This window comes from Melozone crissalis, unplaced genomic scaffold, assembly GCF_028551555.1.
Source record: "Melozone crissalis strain CALT ecotype California unplaced genomic scaffold, PUWL_Pcris_2 ptg000004l_1, whole genome shotgun sequence".
In the NCBI taxonomy this organism is placed as follows: domain Eukaryota; kingdom Metazoa; phylum Chordata; class Aves; order Passeriformes; family Passerellidae; genus Melozone; species Melozone crissalis.
In genome coordinates this window covers 16,671,428-16,698,033 of record NW_026535782.1, presented here as the reverse complement: position 1 = coordinate 16,698,033, position 26,606 = coordinate 16,671,428, and the positions used below count along the sequence as shown (strand labels likewise).

Below are 26,606 nucleotides of genomic sequence, written 5' to 3'. Positions count from 1 at the left end.
TCTCAGGGTTCAGTCTCATTCTGAAGCAGATCTAAAACATATGCCAAAATAAGAATATTTTTTGCCCCTCAGAATGGAATTCTTGTTTTCTTTCCAATATACAAGGCTTCACAGTGGTGTCAGCTGTGATGCCTTCCTCCCTTCTCATGGAAAACTCCCAGATCCAGCCCATATAAATAGCCTGTATTAGTCCCTCCCTTTTCCCTTCTTTCCTTCAATCCCACTTAGTATGTCTCTTCTTTCATCTTGAGCTGGGCTGCACATGGGCCAGGCCAGCTCTTAAATGGAGATGCACTCCTGAGCAAAAGAGATCCTAAATTTGGCCTTTGGATTCTGCTGTCACAATATCAGAAGCAATAATTTCTCATCCAAGTCTGGGATGTGAGAGCAGGTTTTCTGGGTAAGAAGTGTACTTTTCATGCCTCATCTTTACCAAGAATTTTTCCTTTTTGGTCTGTGGAACATCATTTTAACAGACTTGTGTATTATTTTAATTAATTACTTCTTCTTGAAAGCTTCATTTCTGCTACCATAACCACTTGCAAAACAAAATGTTTTAGATGCCTTTAGCATGTGGATGTCAGTTTTGTGTAAAGAACAGCGTTATATAATGTATCCTTTCTTAAACAAATTATGCAAAAATCTAAACAGGACCAACAGGATTAATCCCTCAGACATTTAAAATTTCAGAAGTCTGTATGAGCTGTATGAGTGACAGCAGATTTTATCTGTAAAGCTTACCATCCTACACTGGCCCCTCTGTCAAAGTCACATTTACATGAAATAAGCCTATACATGCATATTGACAGGACAGTGTAAGTTCTCATTAGTCTTTTATTTCACAATTTATTCTTCATTAAAAATATCTTCCAAGCTTGTAACTACTTAACTTTTATGAGATGGTTATGTAATATGAAATTGATTTTTTTTTCCCAAGGGAAATTACATTGATTCAGAAGCTGTTAAAGGTGAGGTGCTAAAAGTTGGAAACAAAAGCTGCGAAAACCTTCTCCTGCAGTCAGAATCAATTCTGTGTACGGTTCCCAGCGATCTCCTGAAATCCAACAGTGAGCTAAATATAGAGGTGAGGCAACTGCACCGCACATGAGATATTAATGCCATTTTTATTATTACTCACAGTGTCACTATTGAACCAATAAACTTTAGGCCTAAATAAAATTTAAGCCTAAGCCTTTGCTTACAGAGATATCTCTATCCCTGTTTGTTTGGGATGGAAATTCAAATAGTATCAGCTATTTTAAAATAAATATGATCGTCATTTTTGGTATTACCTGTTTGTACAGAGATTTTATGGAGCCTTAGGCACAAAGTAGGACCTGAACTAAGCACAGAAATAAAATTATAGTTATTAATCCAAACACAAGAGGAAACGTGGGGAAGAATGAGAAGCTATAATGGAGCCGTTTTAGTTTGGAACTCACAAGCCCTTTTTTCAACAAAACATTCTGCTGCAGTCAAGAGGATCAAATCTTCCCTAAAGGATTTTTTTTTTTTTTTTTGGTCTGCATATTATAATTTCATTTCAATTCTTTTTATAAGAAGAAGACACTTGGGACAAATGATTGAGTCATTGCTTTAAAGGTAGTCTCATTAGAGTCATTCAGTGTGCTACTGCAAATTTGAATTGTAGACATACTGATTTATAGAATAAGACATAAATCTTTCAATACATTTGTATTTTTTAAAGATATGGAAAAATGAAATTGGAATGGAATTACCTTTAAACTATGAAACTGTACTCTGATTCACTTAGAACAGTGGAGACTTTGCTGGTCATGTAAGTGTGGTGAGGATCAAAGTCTATGTAAGCTCTTTGAAGCAGGGACATCTATTTTTTCAATGTCTTTATGACATTCATCTCACAGGATCCTGGGCTCTGAATGATATTCCTATGTGCTACCGCAATCTAAGTAAATAGAAATAACTAATTTGACTTATTAATATGGTGACTAGAAATTTATTTTAATATCAATTTCTTTTTAAAGTATTAATTTTCTTGGATATATCAATCAAACTATAAAATCAGATGCAGCTCTCCTTTTGGTGTAGGTCTCCCAGAATTCTAAGTGCCTAGTTTCACATAATAATACTTGTTCACAGGTTGCATTCAGTTAATATGTTGTATTTTTACATATCTGACCAGGACTAACATTGGATTCAATTAGTTCTACTCTGTGATATTTTCTTGACTTCTAAGAAACAGATATGTGTGACATGTTTCATGCACAGAAAAAACAAAACATAAAGGGGTTAAACAAGGTTTCTACTTGTTTACTGGCAAGGAGGCTCAGAAATTGTAGTCTGCCCAGCGAAGAAGAAAATTTGCTCTTTTGACGGGCAAATCCATCATTACAGTACCCAGAGGGATGAATTCCACAGGAGGAAGAGAAAAGATGGCCAAATGCATTCCAACTGACTGAGCTAGTGCTGTGTGACCTAAAACAGTTTTTCCCTGTTAGCTGCTTGGTGCTTGTTTGGTTGTTGGTTTTTGGGGTTGGTTTTTTGTTTGGTTTTGTTTCTTTAAACTGTCAGCAAGCTAGAAGCTGGCAAGGGACAGGCTCACGTGACCTTGGGAACTAAAATGCAAGCATGCTGTCAACAAGGGAGTGAGTTTGATGTTACAGCATATTTGTGCCAGAAGGACACACATTAAAGACAGTTGGGCTATTTTTTTTAATGCGCATGTCAGCCCGTATAGCCATAGGCCCATCCTGTGCAGCATATGAGTAAAAGTAGGAATTTAACATTTTGAATTAGCATCTGGTAACAGTGGAACCTTGTTATCCAGAGTGCATGTGAGTGCATGCTGTGTGTGTGGTGTGTCAAATACAGAGCTATGTCACTACCAGAGCTCTTGAAGGTGAGAAATGAGTTATAAACATGTAGCTCTGTTTTCATGTACACCAATATAACAATTTCTCCACTCACAGTCTCTTATCGCAGTACAGCATCACAAAATCAAGATTTAATACATATGAGACATATCAGCTCATACTTTAGTACTAATAATCTAGTTCTTACTTGTCTTTGGAAATCATTATACTATTTTTTCTTTGTTATTTCAGTGGAAGCAAGAAGTTTTGTCAACAGTTATTGGAAAAGTGCTGATCCGGCAAGATCAGAATTTCACGGGACTAATTGCTGGAATTCTTTCAACATCAATCTTAATCTTTATCTTTTTGGTGGTTTTCTTCTGGAGAAGGAAGAAGAAACAAATTAAAGGTCCATGATAGTCAATCCCATCAAATAATTCCATTATTATCTTAGATTTTAAAAACTGACATAACTTTGTGCTTTGCTTAACTGCCATGCATTGCCCTGTTGTAACCTGTCAGCAGAGGTTTCACAATCAAGTCCCAATGTTTAGTTGCATTTCAGTGCTTGGCAAGAGCCTGAGCTGGGTGAAGGGCCACATTATGCCTTAAGCAGAAGGATTTCTGAGGAACTCTGAGCTATTAGGAAAACTTAGTAACTTCTCTTCCCTAATCAGCTTTGGAACAGGGGATGGGTAAATGACATGCATGGAATCACAAGTACTTCAGCTTCATCCAGGCTGTGCAGGAATTGTGCAAGACACAGAGTGCTGCAGTCTCCTGGTCTTTTTTTCCCCCAAATCAGGGACTTGGTCAGACTTCTGTTCTTCTCTAGCCCCTGTGTCTGGGTTTCCTTCCAGTGGGAGCAGCCCCACTATGTAAGGTGGGAGGAGGAGGGGAGCTGGTGTATAACCAAGTCTTGTCCTCATGCACTGTCACAGTCAGACCATGAAGCTGGCCCTAGAGTCTTCAAAGCAGTCTTTATCTTCCAGTATAGCTAAGAGTGAGTCTTCAACACAAGATTTTTTTTTCCAGAAAATCTTGCACTGTAAAAATAGATCAAGTCCTGCACATCTGCCACAGCAAGAACCTAACCCTCTTCCCAGCAGAGCAGAAAATCTGAATTTAAATAAGTAGATAAATCAATATTGGCATACTGAAAACATGAGGGTTTTCTAATTATTGCTTTCTCCTCCCTCTCCAGATCTGGGAAGTGACCTGGTTCGTTATGATGGCAGAGTGCACACTCCTCACCTGGACAGGCTGGTGAGTGCAAGGAGTGTAAGCCCAACCACAGAAATGGTTTCAAGCGAATCTGTAGACTACAGATCAACTTTTCTAGAAGGTATGACTCTAATTAGGAATCAGTATGGAGGATATTTTACACATCTTGATTTTCATATCTCTTCAAATGATAGCTATTTTGATCAGTATCCTAATTTCAGTTTCTCATCTGATTTGTCTGTGTCTGCATTTTTGGGACTCTCATGTATTCACAGGCTTGCTATTTTAACTGAGCTTCTCAGGTACTTCCCAAGATCAAAGTCCATAGGATTTTTACTTTTACTCAGGTTGAAGGAATAAATAAAATAAAATTAGTAAAAACTCTCTATAAGTATGCTCCACAAGTTATTAGGAGCTAGTGTATATAGTGATTCTGTGTTGTCATAAGATCCATCACACCACGCCCAAATCCCCTCAGAAAAGGCTGATTTTAATGATAACATCAAGTGGCTGTAGGTTTAGTGTGCCGCAGTGACTTCCTACAGTTATGATAAAGCAGTTCTGTTGGCCCGACATGGCACATGGAGTTTTGTAAACTGATATTCTTTCATCTGTTAATGCCCCTCCTGTAAAATGGGACATTATATAATGCAAAAATGTTAACTTTAAAAGTTAAGCTAAAAGGATATGAAGACTGTCACAAATTGAATGGAGGTCCATATGCCATCTGCCAAATGCCAATATGCCAGTCTCAGGAAAGAATAATCCTACACCAAATATATTTTTGTGCTGAATAATGTGACCTTAAAGTGGGTATTTTTCAGAAGAGCACTCTGCTACACTTGTCACACCATGCTAAGCTTCTTTAACACATGTGGAGACCATTTTCTGTGATTACCATTAAAGAGCCTTTATCTATTAGGAGTTACCACATTATGGTGTGTGAGATATCACAGATAATTGTTAGTCTTGGTGTAGACATAGCCTTGTACTATTTCAGGTGCTGCTGTATACAACTCAACAGAAATAACTCCAAATCTTTGTTCCACCTTTTGAAGCCCCAGTCACAGAGCTATCTGAGACACAGGCCTGCTCCCAGCTTCCCTTATTATTCTTTAATTGCTGCCACCAGCTTGTACAGAAAGTTTCTTGATTGAAAAATTTCCAAAGGGAAAGAAAAGCCCGTGCTACTGGTTAGAAGGGAAAGTAGTACATGAGAAAAATTATGCAAAGATCCTTGGTGAAAGGCAAATCCACAGTGGTCATGCAGCCACTGTGTACTGGCAAAGTGCAGTGGAGAGTGCATCCAAGAAGGGTGTGTGTTCATCTAGTGTTCCTGTAGCAATGTTGATGTCAATATTATCAAAGAATGAAACAAAAGAAATATTAGAAAACATGCAGGTTTACATTTCACAGCTGTAAATATTATTTTGCGGCCATGGCCAGATTATTTTACTGTGTTTATTAAATAGATATTGGCCTTTAGTTCCAAATGAACTCATTTGCAAGTTGTAAGAGCTGGTATTTTTGCTCCTGGATAAAATAACAGAGTATTTCTCAGCTCCCAGAGTGATAAAAGCACTTTATAAAAATTCCACAAGTTTTATGCAGGAATAAATAAGGAACATCTGTGCAATGTTTTTTACTTTTTCGAATAAGATATCTGATAATTTCTGTTAGTAAATTTACTCTCCTTTTTTTGTTTTTGACCCTGAACTAAATTCAGCTCATCAGCTCCACTGAAATCATTCCAGACCCAAATTGATGTAAAGTAAACATAGTTCTTTCATTCAGCCACACAAAATGCTAGGGAAAAGGTTTTGAACAAAACCAATTTGAAATACCTGAACAACATGCTGTTGATAAAATCTCAAAATAGATACTCCTGGATTTGCTGAAATATTTTTGTTTCTGCTGTATCAGATGGCTCATGTTATTTTCATGAGTAGCACCAACTGTAATATCTTCAGCAGTTACAGGAAATGAATCACCTCTAGGCATTTCCCTGGTTGAATATTTACCATTGGATAAATACAGCTACTCACCAGCACTTCGGAAACCTTCGTGAAGTGTAAAGTTCCCTACCAAATTAGAGCATGACAATAATAAAAAGCTTCATGTTTTCAATTGTTCACTACCTCCTCCTCCTCCCATATTGCTGTCATTTTTCTGTTTTAATGTTGTTACTCCCAATTGCTAGAAATGCTATGACCTCTCTTTGGCAAGAAGTGACACGGCTTCATTCCATCCCCTCAGAAAAGTGGAAGCTTTGCCATTTACTTTCTTAAAAGTAGAGCTGAGACAAGCATAAGTTTCTAGTGACATGGTTTTCCTGGAGGCTGGCAGATTACCAAGGCATATTTTCATTTTCCCTTTGTGACCAAAACTTCCGTAAAGCCAAGCCACTTCCAAACTGATAAAATCAAACCTTTCTTACCAATGCAATAAAACTTTTCATTTTTCAAGGAGAAGTTTGAAAGGATTATAACAGTTTCTGTTCATTTTCCAGATCAGTTTCCAAGCATGTCTCAGAATGGATCGTGCAGACCTGCCCAGTATCCTCACTCTGACCTCTCCCCGATTCTGTCTAGTGGAGACTCAGATTTAGCCAGTCCACTTCTCCAGACCAATGTCCACATAGACATCAGTGCCTTAAATCCCGACCTGGTCAAAGAAGTGCAGCACGTGGTTATTGGTGCTGACAGTCTGATTGTGCACTTCAATGAAGTCATAGGAAGAGGTGGGTACTGCAACTCTTACATTGCAAACTGCTCCTCTTTTTGCACACCCATTCTGAATAAGGGGTCCATACAGAGATTTTTTTTCAAGCTTTTCAGCTCTTATAGCATTGCATACCATGTACTGAATCAAGCGGGGAATGAAGGGGCTCTCCTTTGACGTCAGTGCATCTGATCAGTTGAGAAGACACCATCAGGAGGAAGGAGTCTGCCAACTAATGAGGCTCTTTTAAACTCATGGACTTGCTGGTTCCCCTACAAGTGCCTCTCTCTCACCCTTTTCCAGGCTACAGAAAGCTCAGCCAGGGCTTCTGATCCGTGAGGCTGTGGTATGGGAGTGAATCTGCCCCAGGGTATTGTGTGAAACCTAAGGCACACACCTAAATGGCAGGGGATGCTGAGGCAGGAACACAAGTGCCCTCAAACTTGGGGCCTATTGTCTGTCAGGATTGCTACATGACACAGGAGACTCTTGCAGTCATTAGTGCATACAGTAAAAGTCCCCATGGCCCAGGTGAAATGCCTACACCCCTTTTCCCTCCTCAAGTTTCCACCAGCTCTGAGGAATTTGCTGCTTGTTTCCTCCCAGCAAATGCTCTTCATATCACCTCATTCCTCTCATGCCAGCTGCAGAAATATGTAGCTCCTGATTCACTTCCCCCTTAGTTTTGTCCCTGATTTAGCAGGTCTCCTATTTTTCTAAATTTCTCTCATCACTCCTATTCCTCTACATCTTCATAAGCAAGCTCCCTTTACCTTTCATAGCCCAAGCCAGTATTTCTGTTTGGGACATTTTTAAACTCTGTATGACTGAGTACCTATTAGTAACCAAAGTACAAACTGTATTTCAGTATTTCTACAGATCATGCATGAGAGGTCTCTTGTTGAGTATCAGAATACTGATAAAAAATTGGCTATAAATTATATTCTTAATGCCTCTTCTGCATGACAAGAGCCACAAATCAAACAAACAGTCAGTGTGTTTCACTTCTATGTATTACACTTCATCATCCCCTAAGCAAGGGTGGGCCTTTTTCTTTTCTTTTTTGTTTTGGAAAAATCCAAGTAATTTCCCCTTTTTTAAATGTTGAAAAATATCTGGAGTGACACTGAGATAATTAACCATTTTAAATTTTCTCCCTTCTAACTAGAAATGGGCCAAACCCCAAAATATTTTAGACACACCCAATCCAAGCTTTAGGATTTGTGCCCAGGCTCCAAGCAATCTGTGGTCTGATGGGATTTTAGTTGCTTTCATAAAACAAACTTTGGAGTAATTTTACTTCAAGCCAAAAGCAAAGCAAACTGAGCTCTGACCAGAGCTTATGCCTGGAACATAGTAAAATTAATCAGATAGTCTTGTTCTCTGTAGAGCTCACACATAAGAAAAAAAAATTATGCTTTCTAACTGCAAATATTAGTATTTTAAAACTTTCCAGTAAATAGTTCATCTGTGAAAGAAGCCACAACTGCACGTACATAATTTGATTTGGAGAAATTAATGTGTGAACCTGGAGCTCAAACTTCGCTGTTTCCCAAACTGCTAAACCTGACTTCTCATAGTAAGTTTTGGTAGACAACATCATTTGCTTGGCAGGAAAGCACAGGATTTCTGTGTCCCTGGCAGTTCATTTCACTGCTCAGACCATGAGAAAGAAGGCAAATTTTGTTCATCATCTTTTAGTGATATTTTATACTTGGAACTAGGCCACAGAAAAAAACTGCCAAGTGGTGTCATCAGTCTGTGATCAGTACAGCAACTCCCAAACCATCCACAGCCAGCACATCACTTTTAACATTCAACATTTTCCATGGAGCAGCAAGACCTGAGCCACTGTAATCCCAGAGTGGCTGTCCTTTCCAACAGATGCATCAAGTTTGTACAGTCCAGTGGACCACTTAGCATGGGCTTGCAGATCACTGGGAGCCACCAACCCAGTGGTCATGTCAGCTCCTAACAGCTCCCTGTGCCTTGCAGGCATCCTCCTTTGACACCCATGTCACAGGAGATGATGGGAATGGGCTGACATGGGTTTCGTGTGCTTAGTCATTGCAAGAACACGAAATATTTGTGGCGCCAGCCCTGTCATTAGTTATACTCTGCATTTAGGTCAAGAAACACCAATTATGCTGCAAGTAGAGTTTTCATTTAATGTAATGGTGGTTTTATGTAGTGGTGGTTTTATGTAATGGTGATTTTATGAATGGTGGTTTTATGTAATGGTCTGATTCCATTTATTTTAATATGTTAGTTAGGAAATGTATATTACAAATGTTGGGAATTGGATAGAAATGGAGTGTGATCACTTTGTTACAGTATGATTTCCACCCAGTGGAAAATACCAGAAAGCTAATTTTACTTCTTAAAGCTAATATTGGTCATTTTTTTATACAGGACATTTTGGCTGTGTGTACCATGGGACATTGCTGGATAATGATAGCAGGAAAATTCATTGTGCTGTGAAGTCACTGAATAGTGAGTTACATGTTTAATAGTGAGACATTACTATTAATTCCAAAGATAACTGGGGTGACCCAATAAATTCCAGTGAAATATACATTCACAAACAAAGATCCTTAGTTGCAGCTGAATCAGATTTATCTTTGGAGCAATTCCAATTACTCCAAATTACCACAACACATTGGCATATGTTTTTACATCAAATGAAATTTCCATATATTTCCTCTACAAAGAAAACAACTCTGGAAAATAAGGGAAAGGTAGTGTTACTTTTTTATTCTACTGAGTACTGAGGATTCGGGTTTGGAGGTTAAACTGCTGAAGAGTGGGCAAAGCTGCTGGAAAACCAGGAAGAGAGTATAAAATTTACTTAGGACTTTACTCAAGTGTTTTTATTCAATTTTAAATCATTTAAAATAAGAAATGGAGAAACAAAATTAACATTACGAACAACCTGTATTTGGTCATTGTAGGAAAACCAATGCACATAACCTCATTGTAATGTGGGAGGTGGAGAGCATGTTTGTAATCTCTCATTATCACTTTGTTGTGCAATGACATGCTGTAGAGAAATGAAGTCTAGTTTTTTTCTGTTTCTTTTAATTAACTGATTTTATGACTGGATTTCTCAGGAATTACAGACCTGGAAGAAGTAGCTCAGTTTCTGAAAGAAGGAATAATCATGAAAGATTTCACTCATCCCAATGTTCTGTCACTCCTGGGAATCTGTTTGCCCAATGAAGGATCCCCATTAGTTGTTCTTCCATACATGAAACATGGAGATCTTCGAAACTTCATTAGGAATGAGACTCATGTAAGTACCTGGTGAGGTGTGGAGGGTAATGCAAGCCTGGCCACGCCCTGCTCCAACACTCCCAGGCTCTCATAATTACATTACGTCTGCAACTTGCTGCTGTTCCTACACCTTAACCTTTAGCACTTGCTTAGTCTGGCATCGAGCCCAGCCGCAGCAGTGCCACTCCTTCCCCTCCCCCTCAAATTCCTCTCTAGAATGTTTCCCAGAAATTATCAGCAATAAGTATTTCTCATTTCCCATCCATAAGCCTCTCTATAAACAAATGTGTTTATGAGATCTATGTCCAGGGGCTCAATCATCTTCTGGTTAAACTGGCACATCTCTGTTGACTTTAGCACAGCAGTGCCAGTCATCAGCATCTGCTTTTCCAGCTCCTAGGTAAGGGAACTCCATGTGCAGCTCGTGTCACAGTACGTTTATTGTCAATATTTTTTCTTCTTATCTTAAGAAAGAAAAACAGGAGTTGTTATACAAACTATGCATACCCTTTTATCAGCAGTCTTCCCCATTTCCACTGAAAGACTGTAGATTCCTCAAATGTGCCTCATTGCTTTCTCTCAAGTAGGAGACCACAGATCTTACCTCAGGCAGTATAAGCCCACTTAACACTGTAGTATTTCACCTATTTCACAGTGTTAGAACAATATAAAGTTACTTCTGAGCCGACAGGATTTTGTCCTTGCTTTTACTGCAATCAGCAATAGCCAGTACAATTACAAAAAAAATCATTTCAACAAATTTTTGGAGGAGTTAAGCTTTCAGAGGCTGGGACCTACTCCCATTTGAGCTTCTTTCATTCTACAAGCACCAGGACCCTTGTCTGTAAATAGGGCCATGGTCCTTCCTCAAATAAATAGAATAATGACCACAGTTGAATCAGATTGTGCCACCGAAGAAAATTATAAGGAGCAATGTCAAAACCACAAAAATCTGTAGGATCCTTACTATTACAAGTCATATGATTGCCATAAAAGATTTACAGGTTTATGCCTGTCCTTACTTTGGTATTTAACATTTTGAGTACCATCTCACCATGTAGGCAAGAAGAAAGAGTTAACAATCATTGCCAAAAATCTTCCTCTGGTAACTGCTAAGGTCTCATTTGCCTTTTTCATGACATCATACTGATGCACCTATTTTGTGCCAAATAGGACTTTCTCTTCTCTTGGTCATCTCCAGGTGATGAGCTCCAAGTTCACAGTTATTACCTTCTACTGAGTTACACGCTATCACCCTTAAGTCCACATGTGTGAATTTTTTGTATCATCTGTGATGCTGAAGTTTCAGCATACTGTTCCACTTCTCAGGTCAGGTTATGCTGCTTATGCTGCAAACTCTACTCTTCTGGACACTCTCAGCTCTTTTGTTTTCTTATTGTGTGTTTTCTCACTGGGAATAAGAAGCTGACCTAACTTAAACCAGTTTCACTACAAGCACCAACCTTTCTTGATCATTCTGGTGGCAGGAGAGGTGGATAAAACCTAGAGTCACAGCATAAAGCTGTCCAATCCTTAAGCTTCTGCATTAATTTTATCATAAATGTTTGTATTTTACAGAATCCAACAGTAAAAGATTTAATTGGATTTGGCCTTCAGGTTGCAAAAGGAATGAAATACCTTGCAAGTAAAAAGTTTGTCCATAGAGATTTGGCAGCAAGAAACTGTATGTAAGTACAAATGTCTACTTTCAGCCACATTACCACACCCTTCTGTGTAAAACAATGAGATGAGATGAGATAAACTGAAGTTTTCAGGATTCTGCTATTTTTTAGTAAAAAGATGGTGGTTTTTTCATTGCTCTGCAATTATACTGATGTTTGTCTTGCATGCTGATGAGCTACTCATCTTGCTAAGGGCTCATTTCTAACACATAAGCTTTTTTTGAGTGTGAGAAATAAGAAAGCTGAGGTGAAAGCGTAGCCTCTCAAAATCATTGGTTAGAGTTTAAAACGCATCTCCTAAGGGAAGTTAAACTGCTGTTGCCTCAACTTGCTGTGCTTCCACCCAGCCTCTTCAGAAGCAGCATGTCTATGCTGCCACACCTAACCAGGAGGGAGAGGAACACAGGGGAACTCGGTGAGAAAAACAGGAACACAAAGAAACACCAGTGAGACCTCTTGACAATAGTCTTTCATTACATGAGTATGAGCTTACTTTGGCTCAAACAGACACACAAATTATTATTCAAAGAATCTTACTGGTGTCTGGGAAGCCAGACAGTTCTGTTCCCACAAAGAAAAACTGATACAGGATTTGCCAATATGATTATGCTGATTTATCACTGATGTTGTGAATTAATGAGGCACAGCCTTAAAGTTTATTTTTAGCACATCATAAACTGGAACTCTGTCTCCAAAAAGGTCATTAACCTGTGACATCAGATGTCTTACTCTTCTTTCAAGGCTGCACACCTGTGCCTCTCAAAAAGAACATTTTATTGCAGGTATTGGTTTGTTTAAAGAGATGGAAAAAAAAGCCACAAGCAGATTTTGATATTTCCTAAGAAGAAATGCATTGGGTTTCTGAACAAAAGACCTAGTTCATCTGATCAAAGTCCAAATGGTGGCAATGGGACATTCCCCCTGGCCTACTGTCTCTTCCTTGGGTGAGGAAGGAGCAGCTCTCAGGGTGTCTCACAGGACCACTGAATGTACTCCTATAGGGATCAGCACTTCAGAGCCTGGAGAGCTGCAGCCACCAGACTCACTGTCCCCAGAGGCCATGTGCAATCCAACGCTCAGTACAGGCCCTGCTGCACTGGTGATGTCTATCAGAAAGGAAGCCAGCTGCAAATATAGTCCTCAGGGACTATATACTCTGTTCCACTCTCCTGGAAGAGGTGCAGAAACCTGCTATGGCATAAACTGTTTCCTGTTGATCCATCAAAGTTCCTCCTACTCCCTTCATCAGATTAAGTTACAACATCAGTAAATACAGCAGATGGTTCTGTCCCATGCACTGACTTCAACAGACCAGAGTTGTCCAGACAGAAACCTCATAAATTCAAGACAAGGAAATGTCATGTGCAGACACAGAGAGACAGGATCATTCAGCCTAGAGAAGGTTCAAGGGGATCTTATCCATATGTATAACTGATATGGTGACTTAAAGAAGAGGAAGCCAGGTTCTTCTAAGTGGTTCCCAAGGACAGGCCAAGAGGCAGTGGGCACAAACTGAAACAGAGAAAATTGCATTTCAACATAGTACTTTTATTATGCGGACGACTGAACACTGGCCCAGGTTGCCAGAGAGGTAGTGGAGTCCTTATCCTTGCAAATATTCAAAACCCAGCTGGTCATGGTTCTGAGCAACCTGTAGCAGCAGACCCTGCTTTGAGCAGGGGAGATTGTGGTGAACTAAATGATCTTCAAGGGCCCCTTCCAACCACACCCATTCTGTGACCTTGTGATGCTGTAAGGAAGCCCAAAAAGAAGTGCTTGCTGTGACTAGGTCTGTAAAGAAGGATAGGCCTGAAAATGCCGACATCCACGCTCTGTCTGTTTGTAACAATGATACCACTTATCAGGACAAATACCAGGCTTAGGAGAAGCAAAGCTAAGGAGGTCTTCTGGTATGGCTGAGCTGGTACCCCAACAGAACTTTTGTTATGCCATAATTTTCCCCCAGAATACACACCAAATTCATCCTTAGTTACAGGAGTACATTATTCATACATCCTTATTATTACAGGAGTACTGCATAAAGGCAGTCACTGAGATAAGGATGGATCCCTCCTTATCAAAACTGAGAGTAAGTAGGAAAGGTGATGCATTAACTTGGAAATAAAAATGAGCAGGTTTTAAGGATACAGAAGAAAAAACAGCTGTGGAAGAAATGATGTAGAACTCAATCAGGATATATAGGCTATTAGCAAAAATCTTTTTATACATAGCAATTGTTTTAAAATAGCTGTAATTCAAATTGTATTATCAAAACAATATCAGTAATTTCCTGAGTTCATTCACTGTATTAAATGGGTGTCAAATATGCTTTGCTGCACTTTTGTTTCAGTGTTACATTAGTTCATAGATGCCAAATAAAGTACTGCCATCCAAAGTCACAGTCTCAAAAATGCAAGTCAGTCATTATAATCCACCAACATGGTAAATCTTTCCCACTCAGTTGCAAATAATACCTCTTGCCTTTTCTGTAGGTTGGATGAAAAATTCACTGTCAAGGTTGCTGATTTTGGTCTTGCTAGAGATGTCTATGATAAAGAATACTACAGTGTACACAATAAAACAGGAGCTAAACTGCCAGTGAAATGGATGGCTTTAGAAAGTTTACAAACTCAGAAGTTCACAACAAAGTCAGATGTGGTAATGTACTAACATATTTGTATCACCTATTTATTTCTTTTATTCTGCCTGAGGCATCTTTCTAGTATTTAATTAATGGAACAGCTCCAAATGAAAACTGATATTTGAATCTAGCTTTGGTTCACATAAGAACAAGAGTCTTTCTACATCCAGAAAGTGTATTTGTCCCAATCACTAAGCAAGAAGTTGTTGACCTGATTAAATGTTACTGCTCAGGAAAGAATTAGGAATTAAACCCTGTTCCAAGGGACACTAAGGACATTCTAAGAAGCCAAGGGGGGGCTCTGGAAAGCTTGACAGAACAGGTTAATTTGGAGACTCATAAAAGTCTAGTCTGGCTGCCTACAGTAATCTCAAGTATTACCTGGCCATGTACGAAGAAAAAATTGTTACAATGAAGTCATTGGCTGGATTGCTTTGTATTTTAGCTCTCTGTTCAATCCAGATTCAGATTGACCTGTGATGCACAGAATTTTCACCATGTATATTGTCTTCAGCAGGTATTTACACAGAGTTAGTCAGATCATCAGTTCATGTAAACTGGAAGAGCTCCATTAACCTCAAAAGAAGCCTTGCCAATTTATACCAGCAAAGTAGCAGGCCTATAGGCTTTTATTTTCTTTTATTTACTTAGTTGAGATTCTTTGGCTTGTCTTTAAGTGGCTCCTCAAGTCCCTACAGCATTTATTAGCCCACTTAAAAGAAAGCTGAATGCAGTAAAACAACTTTTCAAAGGGAAAATCCATGCAGTTAAATGCTTAAATCTATCAAGCCATCTTCTAAAACAGGAATGTAAAGCCCTCCAACCCTTTAACTTTTTATTTATTTCTTTGTTTTCTTAGTGGTCCTTTGGTGTATTGTTATGGGAACTTATGACACGAGGGGCACCACCTTATCCTGATGTAAATTCTTTTGATATAACTGTTTACTTACTACAAGGAAGAAGGCTGCTGCAACCTGAATACTGTCCCGATCCACTGTAAGTAAATCGTTTGCAAAGGCTTCTGCAAATCCTGCTGATTCTTCTGCTATAGTAATTGAGGCTGTGGGAGGAAAGAGAGAGTTGGGTTTTTTCTTTTTATGTGATTTTATAATTGAACACCTCTTCTATTTGAATGGCAGGTATGAAGTCATGCTGAAGTGCTGGCATCCGAAACCTGAGATGCGTCCAGCATTTTCTGAACTTGTTTCAAAAATATCAACAATCTTCTCCACTTTTATTGGGGAACACTATGTTCATGTCAATGCTACTTATGTCAATGTCAAGTCCATTGCTCCCTATCCTTCTCTTCTGTCATCACAAGACAACACAGACATGGATGTTGACACATGACCGGTATGTCTGAAATTAAGGAGAATCCATTCTTTATTGTATGAACAAAGAGCAAAACATTTTGTCCACTAGTTTTTACTGCCCAGTCTTTGTGAGAACACTGTTGCACATGTTTATGTTGTTGCCCAAGTTGCACTAGTACAAGGACACAATATCATATTGTTTAAGGATACAGGATTCCATAAACAGTAATTTCCAAGTATTTGGAGAACGCCATCAATTTACCAAATAGAAATGTGGTGTGCTACCCTCCAGAGTTAGTTCCCACAAACTGTCATTAATGTGTGCTCAGACCCAAGAACAAATGCCATGAAAGTAGAATATCAATCAGTTTGGCTGGAAGGACTGTTACTGTGCATGTACTTTAGGATAACGAACAGTGCAGAAAAGGTTTTCACACAAAAGGCCAAGAAATGCAATGAAAATTACAAGAGTTTAAAATGTATTTTCATCCCACATGGGGAAAACTTCGGATTTTTGAGCTACATCAACAAGGTTTCTAAGAACCTAGGAAGCCAAGATAGCCAGCCTCATGGTGTCTTAACAGAAATCAAAATCAAGAAATGGCGTGCAGTAAAATAAGTATAGAAAAGTATGAATGAGTAAGAGCTGGGTGAGGAAGACCAAGACAAAACTGGAACTGAACCTGGCAAGGGATGCAAAGAATAACAGAAAGGACTTCTACAGGTATGTTAATCAGAAAACTAAGGCCAAAGAAGGTGCTCCCTCTCTGTTAAACAGTGCTAGTGGATGAGGAGAAGTCTGAGTCCTCAGACTTTCCTCAGTCCTCAGACTTTCCTCAGTCTTCAATGGCATAATTTCTTCCCACACCTCTGGAAAGGATGGACAACAGGATGAGGACTGGGACCTCATCATGACCATCCAGGGAATCTGGATGTGCACAAGTCGATGGGACCTGATGAAATATATCCCAGAGTTCCGAAGGAATTGGCTGATGCACTCACCAAGCTGCTCTCCACGATATTCAAAAAGTCATGGCAGCCAGGAAAAGTCCCAGGTGACTGGAAAAAGGGACCAGGGTACCTATCTTTAGGAAGAGAACAAAGAACAACCCTGGGAACTACCAACCTGTCAGCCTCACCTCTGTGCTTGGGAAGGTCATGGAACAGATCCTCCTAGAAGACACATGAAGGACAGAGCAGTTGTTCACCAGAATTCAAGACACCAGCACAGCTTCTCCATGGGCAGGTCCTCCCTGACCAGCCTAGTGGCCTACTAGGATGGAGGGACTACACCAGTGGACAAGGGGAGGTGTACAGATGTCATCTACCTGGGCTTCTCTAAGGTTTTTGTCACAGCCCCCCACAACCTCCTCTGTGAACTGGAGAGAGATGGATTTGATGGGTGGGCTGTTGGATGGATAAGAAGTTGTTTGGACAGTCACATCCAGAGGATAGAGGTCAATGGCTCAGAGTCCTCATGGCCATCAGTGACAAGTGGTGTCCCTCAGGGGTCAGCACTGGGACCAGTGTTACTTAATGTCTTCATTAATGACACAGACAAAGGGCACGAGTGCACCTTCAGAACATTTTCAGATGACACCAAGCTGAGAGGTGCAGTTGACACACCTGAAGGATGGGATGCCATCCAGAGGGACCTGGACAAGCTCAAGAAGAGAGCTGGTGAGAATATCTTGAGTTTTAACAGGACCAAGGGCAAGGTGCTGCAGCTGGGTCAGGGCAACCCCTGTATCCTCACAGGCTGGGGGATGAACAGATGCAGAGCAGCCCTGCCAAGAAGGACTTGGGGTGCATGAGAGGCTGCACTGAGCAGGCAAAGTGCCCTCCCAGCCCAGAAAGCCAATTGTATCCTGGGCTGCATCAAGAGCAGCGTGGCCAGCAGATCAAGGGAGGGGATTCTGCCCCTTCTCCACTCTGGTGAGACCCACCTGGAGTGCTGCATCCAGCTCTGGGGCCCCATCACAGGAAGGACATCAATCATCAACCATGATGATTAGAGAGTTGGAGCACCTCTCCAGTGGGGAAAGGCTGGGAGAATTGGAATTGTTTAGCCTGGAAGAGAGAAGGCTTTGGCATCACCTAATTGCAGCCTTCCAGTACCTGAAGGGAGCCTGCAGGAAAGATGGAACAAGACTATTTACAAAGGCATGTAGAGACAGAACAAAGGGGAATGAGTTTAAACTGAAAGACAGAAGGTTTAAATTAGATATTGGGGAAAAATTCTTTACTGTGAAGGTGGTGACACACTGGAACAGGTTGTCCAGGGAAGTTTTGGATGCCCCATCCCTGGAATTTTCAACATTAATCAATATACCCACAGCAGAGGGGCTGGAACTATATGATCTTTAAGGTCCCTTCTAACCTGGGCCATTCTATGATTCTCTGATTCTGTGTCTTACCAGTTCTCTGGTACAGTCAGACGGTACAAAAACAAAGGGAAAATCATCTAGCTTAAAGCATTCCTAGTGTCAACATTATTCCAACATTCAGTCATTTATTTGAGTCAAACAGTCTACAGCAACAGATCTCTTGCTGAAAAATGAAAAGCCTCCATTTCTTTCAATAAACAGTGAATCACTCTGGGAATTAAAACTTGAAGGTTGCTGTCTGGTGAGTCACTTGGTGAGCAGCTGAAGCTCTGCCACCTACCCTTGGGTAGAGCTCCTAACAAAGGTGAGCAAGGAGCAGAGGTGTTGCAGGCTACCCTGACCTAAAAAGACCCCACCATCACAGGCATATCAGTAACTTCTTCATACCAGCCCTGAAGAGCAGAGAAGACTGAACAAAAGAAGAAATGGCTTCAGGCCCTCTTTACTCTCTTCTTGGATAACACAACCCAGTGAATTATCTACTTTTAATGCTAAGTTATGGCCAGAGAAACAATTTTGAAAAGAGATAGTAAATAAAACTTCTATTCATTAGGGAAGAGTACTATAACTTTAGGGCAAACATCACATGTCATTTCTGTTCCTGTGGAATTCTGTGCATACTACTGTATAGTTTGTTTAGAATAGAATAGAACTGGGTTTGCTGGTGTAAACACATAAAGTATTCTATTTTTATATTAAAAAAAAAAAGTTTATTTTTAATGACATTTACAAAGTTTGGTTAGGCCACAAAATACTGCACTGTGAACATTTCAGAAAACGTATGTCAATGTACATGATTCATAAACTGTAGCAACCTTAAGAAATACTGTGTAAATATTAAAAAGGCAAAGAACTGACTGTAAACACACTCCACCCTAAGTATAATATCTGCATTGCTGCAGGCCAACCATTTTAACATCTTCAAAGAGAGGTAATGCAGATAAAGAACTGATATTAGGGAGATATATTGTTCTTTAGGAGACTGTGTTATAACTGAAAGATTTATAATGAGGGCAGAGTGTGCAGGCAAGCTATGAGCAGATAATATTGTATTGTGTTTCATCACCACTTTCATTTCAGAAATGAACTTTCATGTCTGCTGAGAGTGATACTAATTGTAGATTGCTCAAGGACAAAAGGCTTTGCTGCAGGCAAAAAGAAATCATCTCTATGGTTGTTAAAACAGCTAAGGAAGTTTATGACACAAAGATTTGGAGAAGTTACTCCAAACTTGTACGTACATGCTTAAGGAACGCTGCAATGTGAAACAGAGGACATTTTTACTATTTATGAACTTTTGCTTAATAAAGTTAATGTTGTGTCTGGGACACCTGTAAGAATATGTGATTCTGGTAAGATTTGATGTTAGTAAGTTCATATATCGGCAAAGAGCTGAATGGTACTTATGTTTATAGTTGTTGTCATGACCGAATAAACATGTTATTAAAATGAATTATTGTAATATGTTAAACTCCTTGTGCTAGAATTACTGCTCACATTGACTGTTAAACTGACAAGTCTGTCCATATGCTTTTTCTGATGAACATGGGAAGAACAGCCTGTGAAACTCTGGGAAAGAGGGGAAAAAACCTCAGAAATCTAAAAATAGAGAGTGCAGCAATAAATCAAACACACAGTTAATCAGCCTCCTAGTCATAAATGCGTCAGAGAAAGATACCAAATATTTGTTGTCAACAACTATGGCACAGTTTGTTTGAATAGGAAGCCTCTTGCCTAACCACAGGCTCTACCCATGCAGAGCCTTACAATTCTTGAGTTGGGGTGGCATTTGAAGCTTGGAAATTTGCTATCATAAGGAGTACCTGCATGATCCAACAAGGATGCCAGCACTTGTATTTGGTATCCAAGTCCCTAATCAGTCACAATTCACAAGAAATTTCAATTACCTGAACCTGTGCCCCTCAGGGTCATCTATCCTGCATTTCATATCTGTGAGGTGTTTTGTATCTGTGAGAAAAAGCCCTGGGACTCTTGGTTCTTCTGGAACAAGAGGAGACTGCTCCACACATTTCCTCCCAGTTAAATGAGATGTATCCCACTGAATTCACAAGTTCTCTTTCATGAAGTGTATTTTTAGTGGGTATCCCACAAACACTGCAATACACACCATCCTGCTCCTCTCTAAGTCAGATCTTTCACAATTATTTCTCCAGAGTCTTATCTCAGGGGAACATTTTGTACTTAACTCACTCAAGACTATTTCAATGCACAGCATCTCATGGACAGCAGGCTGAACATGAGCCACTGTGTGCCCAGGTGGCCAAGAAGGCCAATGGCATCCTGGCCTGGATCAGCAGTAGGGTGGCCAGCAGGAGCAGGGTGGTGACTCCTTCCCCTGTACTTGGCACTGGTGAAGCCACACCGTGAGTGCTGTGTCCAGCTCTGGGCCCCCCAATTGAGGAGGGATGTTGAGATGGTGAAGAACATTCAGAGAAGGGCAACAAGGCTGGTGAAGGGTCTGGAACACAAGTTCTGTGAGGGAGCTGGGGTTGTTTAGCCTGGAGAAGAGGAGGCTCAGGGGAGACCTTATCATTCTACAACCACCTGAAAGCAGGCTGAGCCAGGGGGGGGTTGGCCTCTTCTCCCAGGGAACCAGAGACAGGACAAGAGGACACTGTCTTGAGCTGGGCCAGGGGAGGTTTAGGTTGGAAGAAGTTTTCCACAGAGAGTGATTGGGCATTGGAGTGGGCTGTCCAGGAAGGTGGAGGAGTCACTGTCCCTGGAGGTTTTAGAAAAGACTGGATGAGGCACTCAATGCCATGGCCTAGTTGACAAAGTCGTGTTAGGTTATAGGTTAGACTTGATGATCTCAAAGATCTCCGACCTAGTTAATTCTGTGATTTCAACTGATTAAAAACAGTATTTATATGCCCTTGCCATTTCAAAATATCAGGAAAACTCAACATCAAAACACATTTTCTCCAGACACATTTACTTCTTAACAAAAAATATATATACTCAGTTTTACCTCCAAGTATATTTCAGGGAAAAAATCAGACTTGATGATCTCCAGAGGTCCCTTCTAACCCTAAATATTCTTTTATTCTGTGAAAAATGCATTGAAAATAGTAGCTAAGAATGAAAACATTTTGCTATGTCCCAAGACTGATCCATTTTTATTCTAATTATTTACATTTAATTTACTTTCCAATAATATTTCAGGATTTCCCTGAAAAGTCAGTAAAAAATCTCTGAGGTTTTAAAACAGTCCGCTGTTAATACCAGGGTCTTCAATCTAAACCAGCATAACACACAGTCAAATGATAGTCTGAACTTAAATACCAGATTTGTAACACATTCCTCTGATTACTTCTCATGATCTCTCAGGGATGCTATATATTGCATTTATGAAAGGGTCAACAGAATCACAAGCTTCCCATGCTCATCCTAGTAATTTTGATTATACCAGGTACACACTGCAGCAGATCTGCAGCTGACTTACACTGGCAGGCTTCCCACCACAGGAATATCAACAGTGGATGGGGCCCATGGCCAAAACATTGCATAACAGATACCCTAAACAAAAGCCAAGAGACTGAAAAATAGGCAGGGAAATCCTCACCCCACAGAAATTTTCCTGTTGATTTTACACCAACTTTTTGAGTGCACTATCAACTCAACGGTTGAGAGTCATTTGCCTCTATTTAGGAAGATTTTTATTCCATTGAGAGTTACTTGCCTCTATTAAGGAAGATTTTTAATACATCCACCAATATCAAAGGTTTCCAAACCAAAGGAAAATGGTACACAGAACCACTGGGTTGCTAAGGCTTAGCATATTGCTAATTTTCTGTCTCTGGTGTTAAAATCAGTCATGAAGAAGAGACCTACATGCCTTATGTAAATAAATTATGAGGTTGCAATGGCAAAACAGTACATATGAGAAACTGCAAAAGGGCCTCAAAATAATTTTATACCTAAAGATGAAACTCACCCTTTGGGAATTTGATTTCTGGGATTCAGCCATAATATTATATCAGAGGAAAAGGTCATAGTAGATAAATGAAATAGAAATCATAATAGGTTTTTTACTCACTAAGCAAAACATCTATTCCTGAAAATTCTAATTTCCATTCTTTTTAACAAGCAGGTCATGAACTGAGTATTCCGAGCATGAAAGAAAGACACAGGAAATCTTAGGATTGTGCCAAGCTGATTAGTAAAAACATTTACAAGAAATTGTGATCTCACAGACAGCAGGGAGAACTCAGAACAACTTTATTGACTCAACAGACACCAGGCCAGTGGAAATCAGTCTCTCACTCCAGAACTGTGCTCTGAGACTATACCTGAATTTTCCTTTTGCAATCCCCATCCACCTGCTAAAACTACAGGAGCATTTTTCCAGTGAGGATTCCAAAAGAGTCTTTCTGATTAAGGCTAAGCACTTGTAGCCACTCCATGACCTCTTGGGGGACAGAAGAGAAAAGATTTCTGTTTTATAAGAGAATCTGCTTCTCTGGCTTGTTGTTACTATTAATTTTGGTGCTTTCCTTTCAAGAACCAGCAGCCTCCTCACTACACACAATGCCTGGGAGAGACCCTCAGCAGAAGGTAAATCCTTGCCATATTCAGCCCAGGGGGACTCTGGTTTGCATGTGCTTTTCTGTTTCAGCAGGAAGTGCTTTGGTGCAGCCCAGTGCTGTTGGGAAGTTCATCCCTTTCTTACATGCACTACAATTTAACAGGGAATTCATCCTTGCTCAGGCCTCTGAGGCTCTGTGCATTCCTACAAACACCATGCATTAACACTTGCCAGGTTCTAATTATCAAGCACACAGTGAGACCCTCTCTGGCACAAATGACAGTTGAATATCCTCCTTTAGGATGTAAAACATGTCGTTGCCAAAAACTTTAGGGTGCATGACCAAACATGGATACCTCAGCTGCCAGGAGGCTGCAGCTCACTGGGACAGTTGGCATGCTTTGCAAGTGTGACAAACTGAATGTAAATGCTAAAAATAGAGTTTGAAATTTAATTAGGAAGGAAAAAAAAAAAAAAACCTCCAGAAAACAGTGGTATATTCTCTAACTTGTGTGACTCAATATAAAATAAAGGGAGTTTAAGAAATACAGTGGGGCTGCAGCCTGTTGCAGCTCATGATGGAGAATTGATGGCAAACATGTGGGAAGATGTGACAATACACACACCCTCGTCAGCAAGTGGCACATAACAAGGAGTCAGTCACATCCAACTCCAACTGCATGTTACCAATTTCTTTGGGCAAACCTTAGAAGAGGAGACTGCTACAGGAATGACAACCACCATCAGAAGTTAAAGGCACTTCGACCATGTGATTTCTGCATTTTGTAGAGAAATGTAATTAAATGAATAGCTTCTTCATTCATAGTCAGTTACTGGAAATGTACCTACTGAAATTACCTGGTCTATTAAATCACTAGCCATGCCTATGTGATGTATCTGCCACCTGTTCACAAGAACTGCAACAGCATTGAAACATTTCCCTCAAAGATCAACAGCTCAAAAACTGTAAAAGTGCTCCAACACTGCTGTGTCCTCCATACAGCTTTGAGCACCAATATGTTGAAGCTATTGTCAGAATTTTCAAACAGTAGCTCTGAATCAGATGGGAAGAGGGTAAAGAATTGTCAGGCCCATGCAATTCCCATGAACTATGTCACTGAAGTGATGAAAACAAACTCACCTTATGGAAAGGTGAGCTTGTTTCATGCAAACATTTCATACACCTAACCTGTTTTATGAAATGCAGGTAAACAAAAGGCAGACAACAAAAGGTAAACAAATGTCAGAACTATTTCTACTTCTTTTTATTAAGTTTACTCAAAAATATCCTGAAAAATTACCTGTACATCTGAAATAACAGTGATAAAATACATTTGCTAGAAATCTTATTATTAATTTGCATCAGCAGGATTTTCTTAAGACCATCACAAAAATACAAAATGAATTATTTTAAAATATGTTTAAATCTATGTCATATATCTAGGAGCTTCCAAATATATCTGCCAATTCATTTGGATAATTGAAGGGAATTCTTTTTCTATTGGCCATTCTGGGCACTGTGAAATAGGTTTTGTGTCTTTGCCTCTAGTATCTTCAAACTACCAGGAAGGCATCATCACTGGAGGTTCTGTGCACAAATACTCACCTGATATTATTCTCTGTAGATAATTCTGAATAGGAAGATAAGTCTGGATGGTGATGAACAATATGTTTCTATTATTACTACTGTGATGAACAAGTCATTATTGACACAGCACTTCTCTCAAGATTCCCTTCCAAAGTCCTTATAGTACTTACCATAAAATTAATGTAGTTATATCTTTTACTGCATAAAATAGTGAATGGTGTTAAAATAGTAACTTCATTGCAGGGAAAGTAGTGTCCATGAAGGTTAATGGCCCATACTGAAAAGCCAATAACAAAAGTCTTTGCTTGATGAAGTGCTTGGTTTAGATCCTACTTTTCATATTGTGCTTCTGCACTAGTCTGCCAAGCAGATAGTATAAAACAGACTCATGACTCATTCATAAAGTACAACATACAGGATCAACACTCTGGTATTTTCAACCTGAATTCAAATCAACAAGGGCTCATTTCAGTGAAAAAAAAAAACAACAAAAACTAACTCACCAAACTTCCTTTATCACCTGAATGAGAATATAGAAACTTTGTCCATCATTTCTACATTCAGCCACAATCAGGAAATTAGAGACTGCAAGAAGATCAAAGGATTTTACTGCTCAAGGTATCCAACACTATTTTCTACAAGTTTAATGCCACTCCTCCCCACCACTCTTACTAATACCCCTAAATAGCTTGGTCACATTTTATGAGGAGTAATTTTAAAAGCTGGAAGAGCTCTCTCTGGACAAAAGCCATCTGTTTGAAGTGCTCAACTGCAAGACCTGAAACGCTTCCCAGCATTTTTTCACTTCCCAGATGTACTTACTGCAAGTTCCAAATATCTGAGCATAAAGTGACAGATTTGCACAGTTGCAAGGGAACTTCTGTTCAGTCATAAAGCACAACTGAGCAGTAAGCTGTCAGATACAGGGGATCTGAACAAGGAGGGCTGCTGCTTTGGCTTATCTATGTTCTGCCATGCCAGTGTTGTGTTCATCATGTGTGAAAGGTATTCACAAATGCAGACACTTCTGTTGTGCAGTGGATTTTCCTCAGGTACAGATTGCATATATATCACATCTTCCCACAGAGCCAAGCTACACTTAGGGAACATGAGAGATATTCCTCAGCCTACAATCATTTTTCACTCAAGACAAGGGAAAACTGATAAAAAGCTGTTATAAAAGCATCAAATCCATCCTACCTCTGTGATCAGCTAACATCAGTACACTGTTCAACATGAAGGAACTAACCAGCTATGCAGACCACAGCATAGAGCTCAAAAATCAATCACTCTTAGGAAGACTTGTTAAGGAAATTATTAGCAAAATTATTTGTGTTTAGGAAATACTGAAAATTGTATAAGTGTCTTCATAAAAGCCTCCTTGTTTCCTTTGATGATGCTTCTAATCAAATACTCCTCTGATTAAACAGCTAATGAAAATTGCAGCCTGCTATGATACTGCCTAGTGCCAAGGCCTGAGGAGGAAAGCTGACCAGAGAATTCGCAGAAAGAACCAATTTTATCTCTCTTTTTGGTGATACAAGTTTTCATTTATTATAATGAATACTACTACCTAGCTTGGAGAGAGTGCTTTTCATAAATACATTTCAAAGTACTTGCACAGAAATACAGGGCTGGAAGATGTGTCAGACTATTTGGTCTAACCCATGTCACTAAGGGCAGACACACTTAATGTTTGCCTTGGCAAACATTTGTCTGATGTTTTCTTTTAAAAACCACTTGTACAAGCTAGAAGGATTTCAAGGTTTCATTATTTTTATAGTGGTAGAAGTTCTCCTCAATTACTTTTCTAAACCTTTCTCACTTTGTATGAGACCCACATCCTTCTTTTTGTCCCAACACTGGCTACATAGCCAACAAACAACTGTCAGGTTATCTGTAGAAAAAAAAATAAGCAAAGATGCCCCATCTTAATCTCTTTTTTTCTCAGATTAAAAAGTTCTTTTCATCCCTTAGTCATAGCCTTTATTTTCTTAACATATTAAGTTTCTTCTTGCTGGTTCTTCCCGGTCTATCTTTATTTCTTTCCCTCTAAAGTGTGGTGCCAAAGATAAACTCGGAATGTACCACTTTATAGAGTGATTAGGTCAGCAGCTGTGTTGCTCATGGCTAAACTAAGTCACCAATAATATAACCCAGGTTGCCTGGACAAACAACATACTGCAGCACATTACGTGCTCAGAGGCTTTTTCCCACAAACAGGTTGAGAATTGTGGCTCTAGGTGCAAACAAAGCAAATAAGTAACTTGCCTGAGGATCTTTCTGGTCATACAAGTTAGATGGGTCTGCAATACACTGAGTCCTCTTTTTTATAAGTCTATATCCTACTTTTGTTTTGAGATGATGTCCCTCCCCTAACACATTCTCTTGTGATTA

General features: G+C 39.6%; 1 protein-coding gene across 1 annotated transcript in view; it reads left to right on the top strand.

The window, feature by feature from the left end:
- MET (MET proto-oncogene, receptor tyrosine kinase) overlaps positions 1-16,544 on the top strand; it is an 86,870-nt gene extending 70,326 nt beyond the window's left edge. The window contains 10 exon segments of the mRNA XM_054274722.1: positions 938-1,084; positions 3,087-3,243; positions 4,039-4,179; positions 6,568-6,798; positions 9,192-9,272; positions 9,890-10,071; positions 11,631-11,740; positions 14,227-14,392; positions 15,235-15,371; positions 15,515-16,544. Coding sequence (XP_054130697.1) covers positions 938-1,084; positions 3,087-3,243; positions 4,039-4,179; positions 6,568-6,798; positions 9,192-9,272; positions 9,890-10,071; positions 11,631-11,740; positions 14,227-14,392; positions 15,235-15,371; positions 15,515-15,725 — 1,563 coding nt within the window. The 3' untranslated portion in view covers positions 15,726-16,544.
- Positions 16,545-26,606: the final 10,062 nt, after the last annotated feature.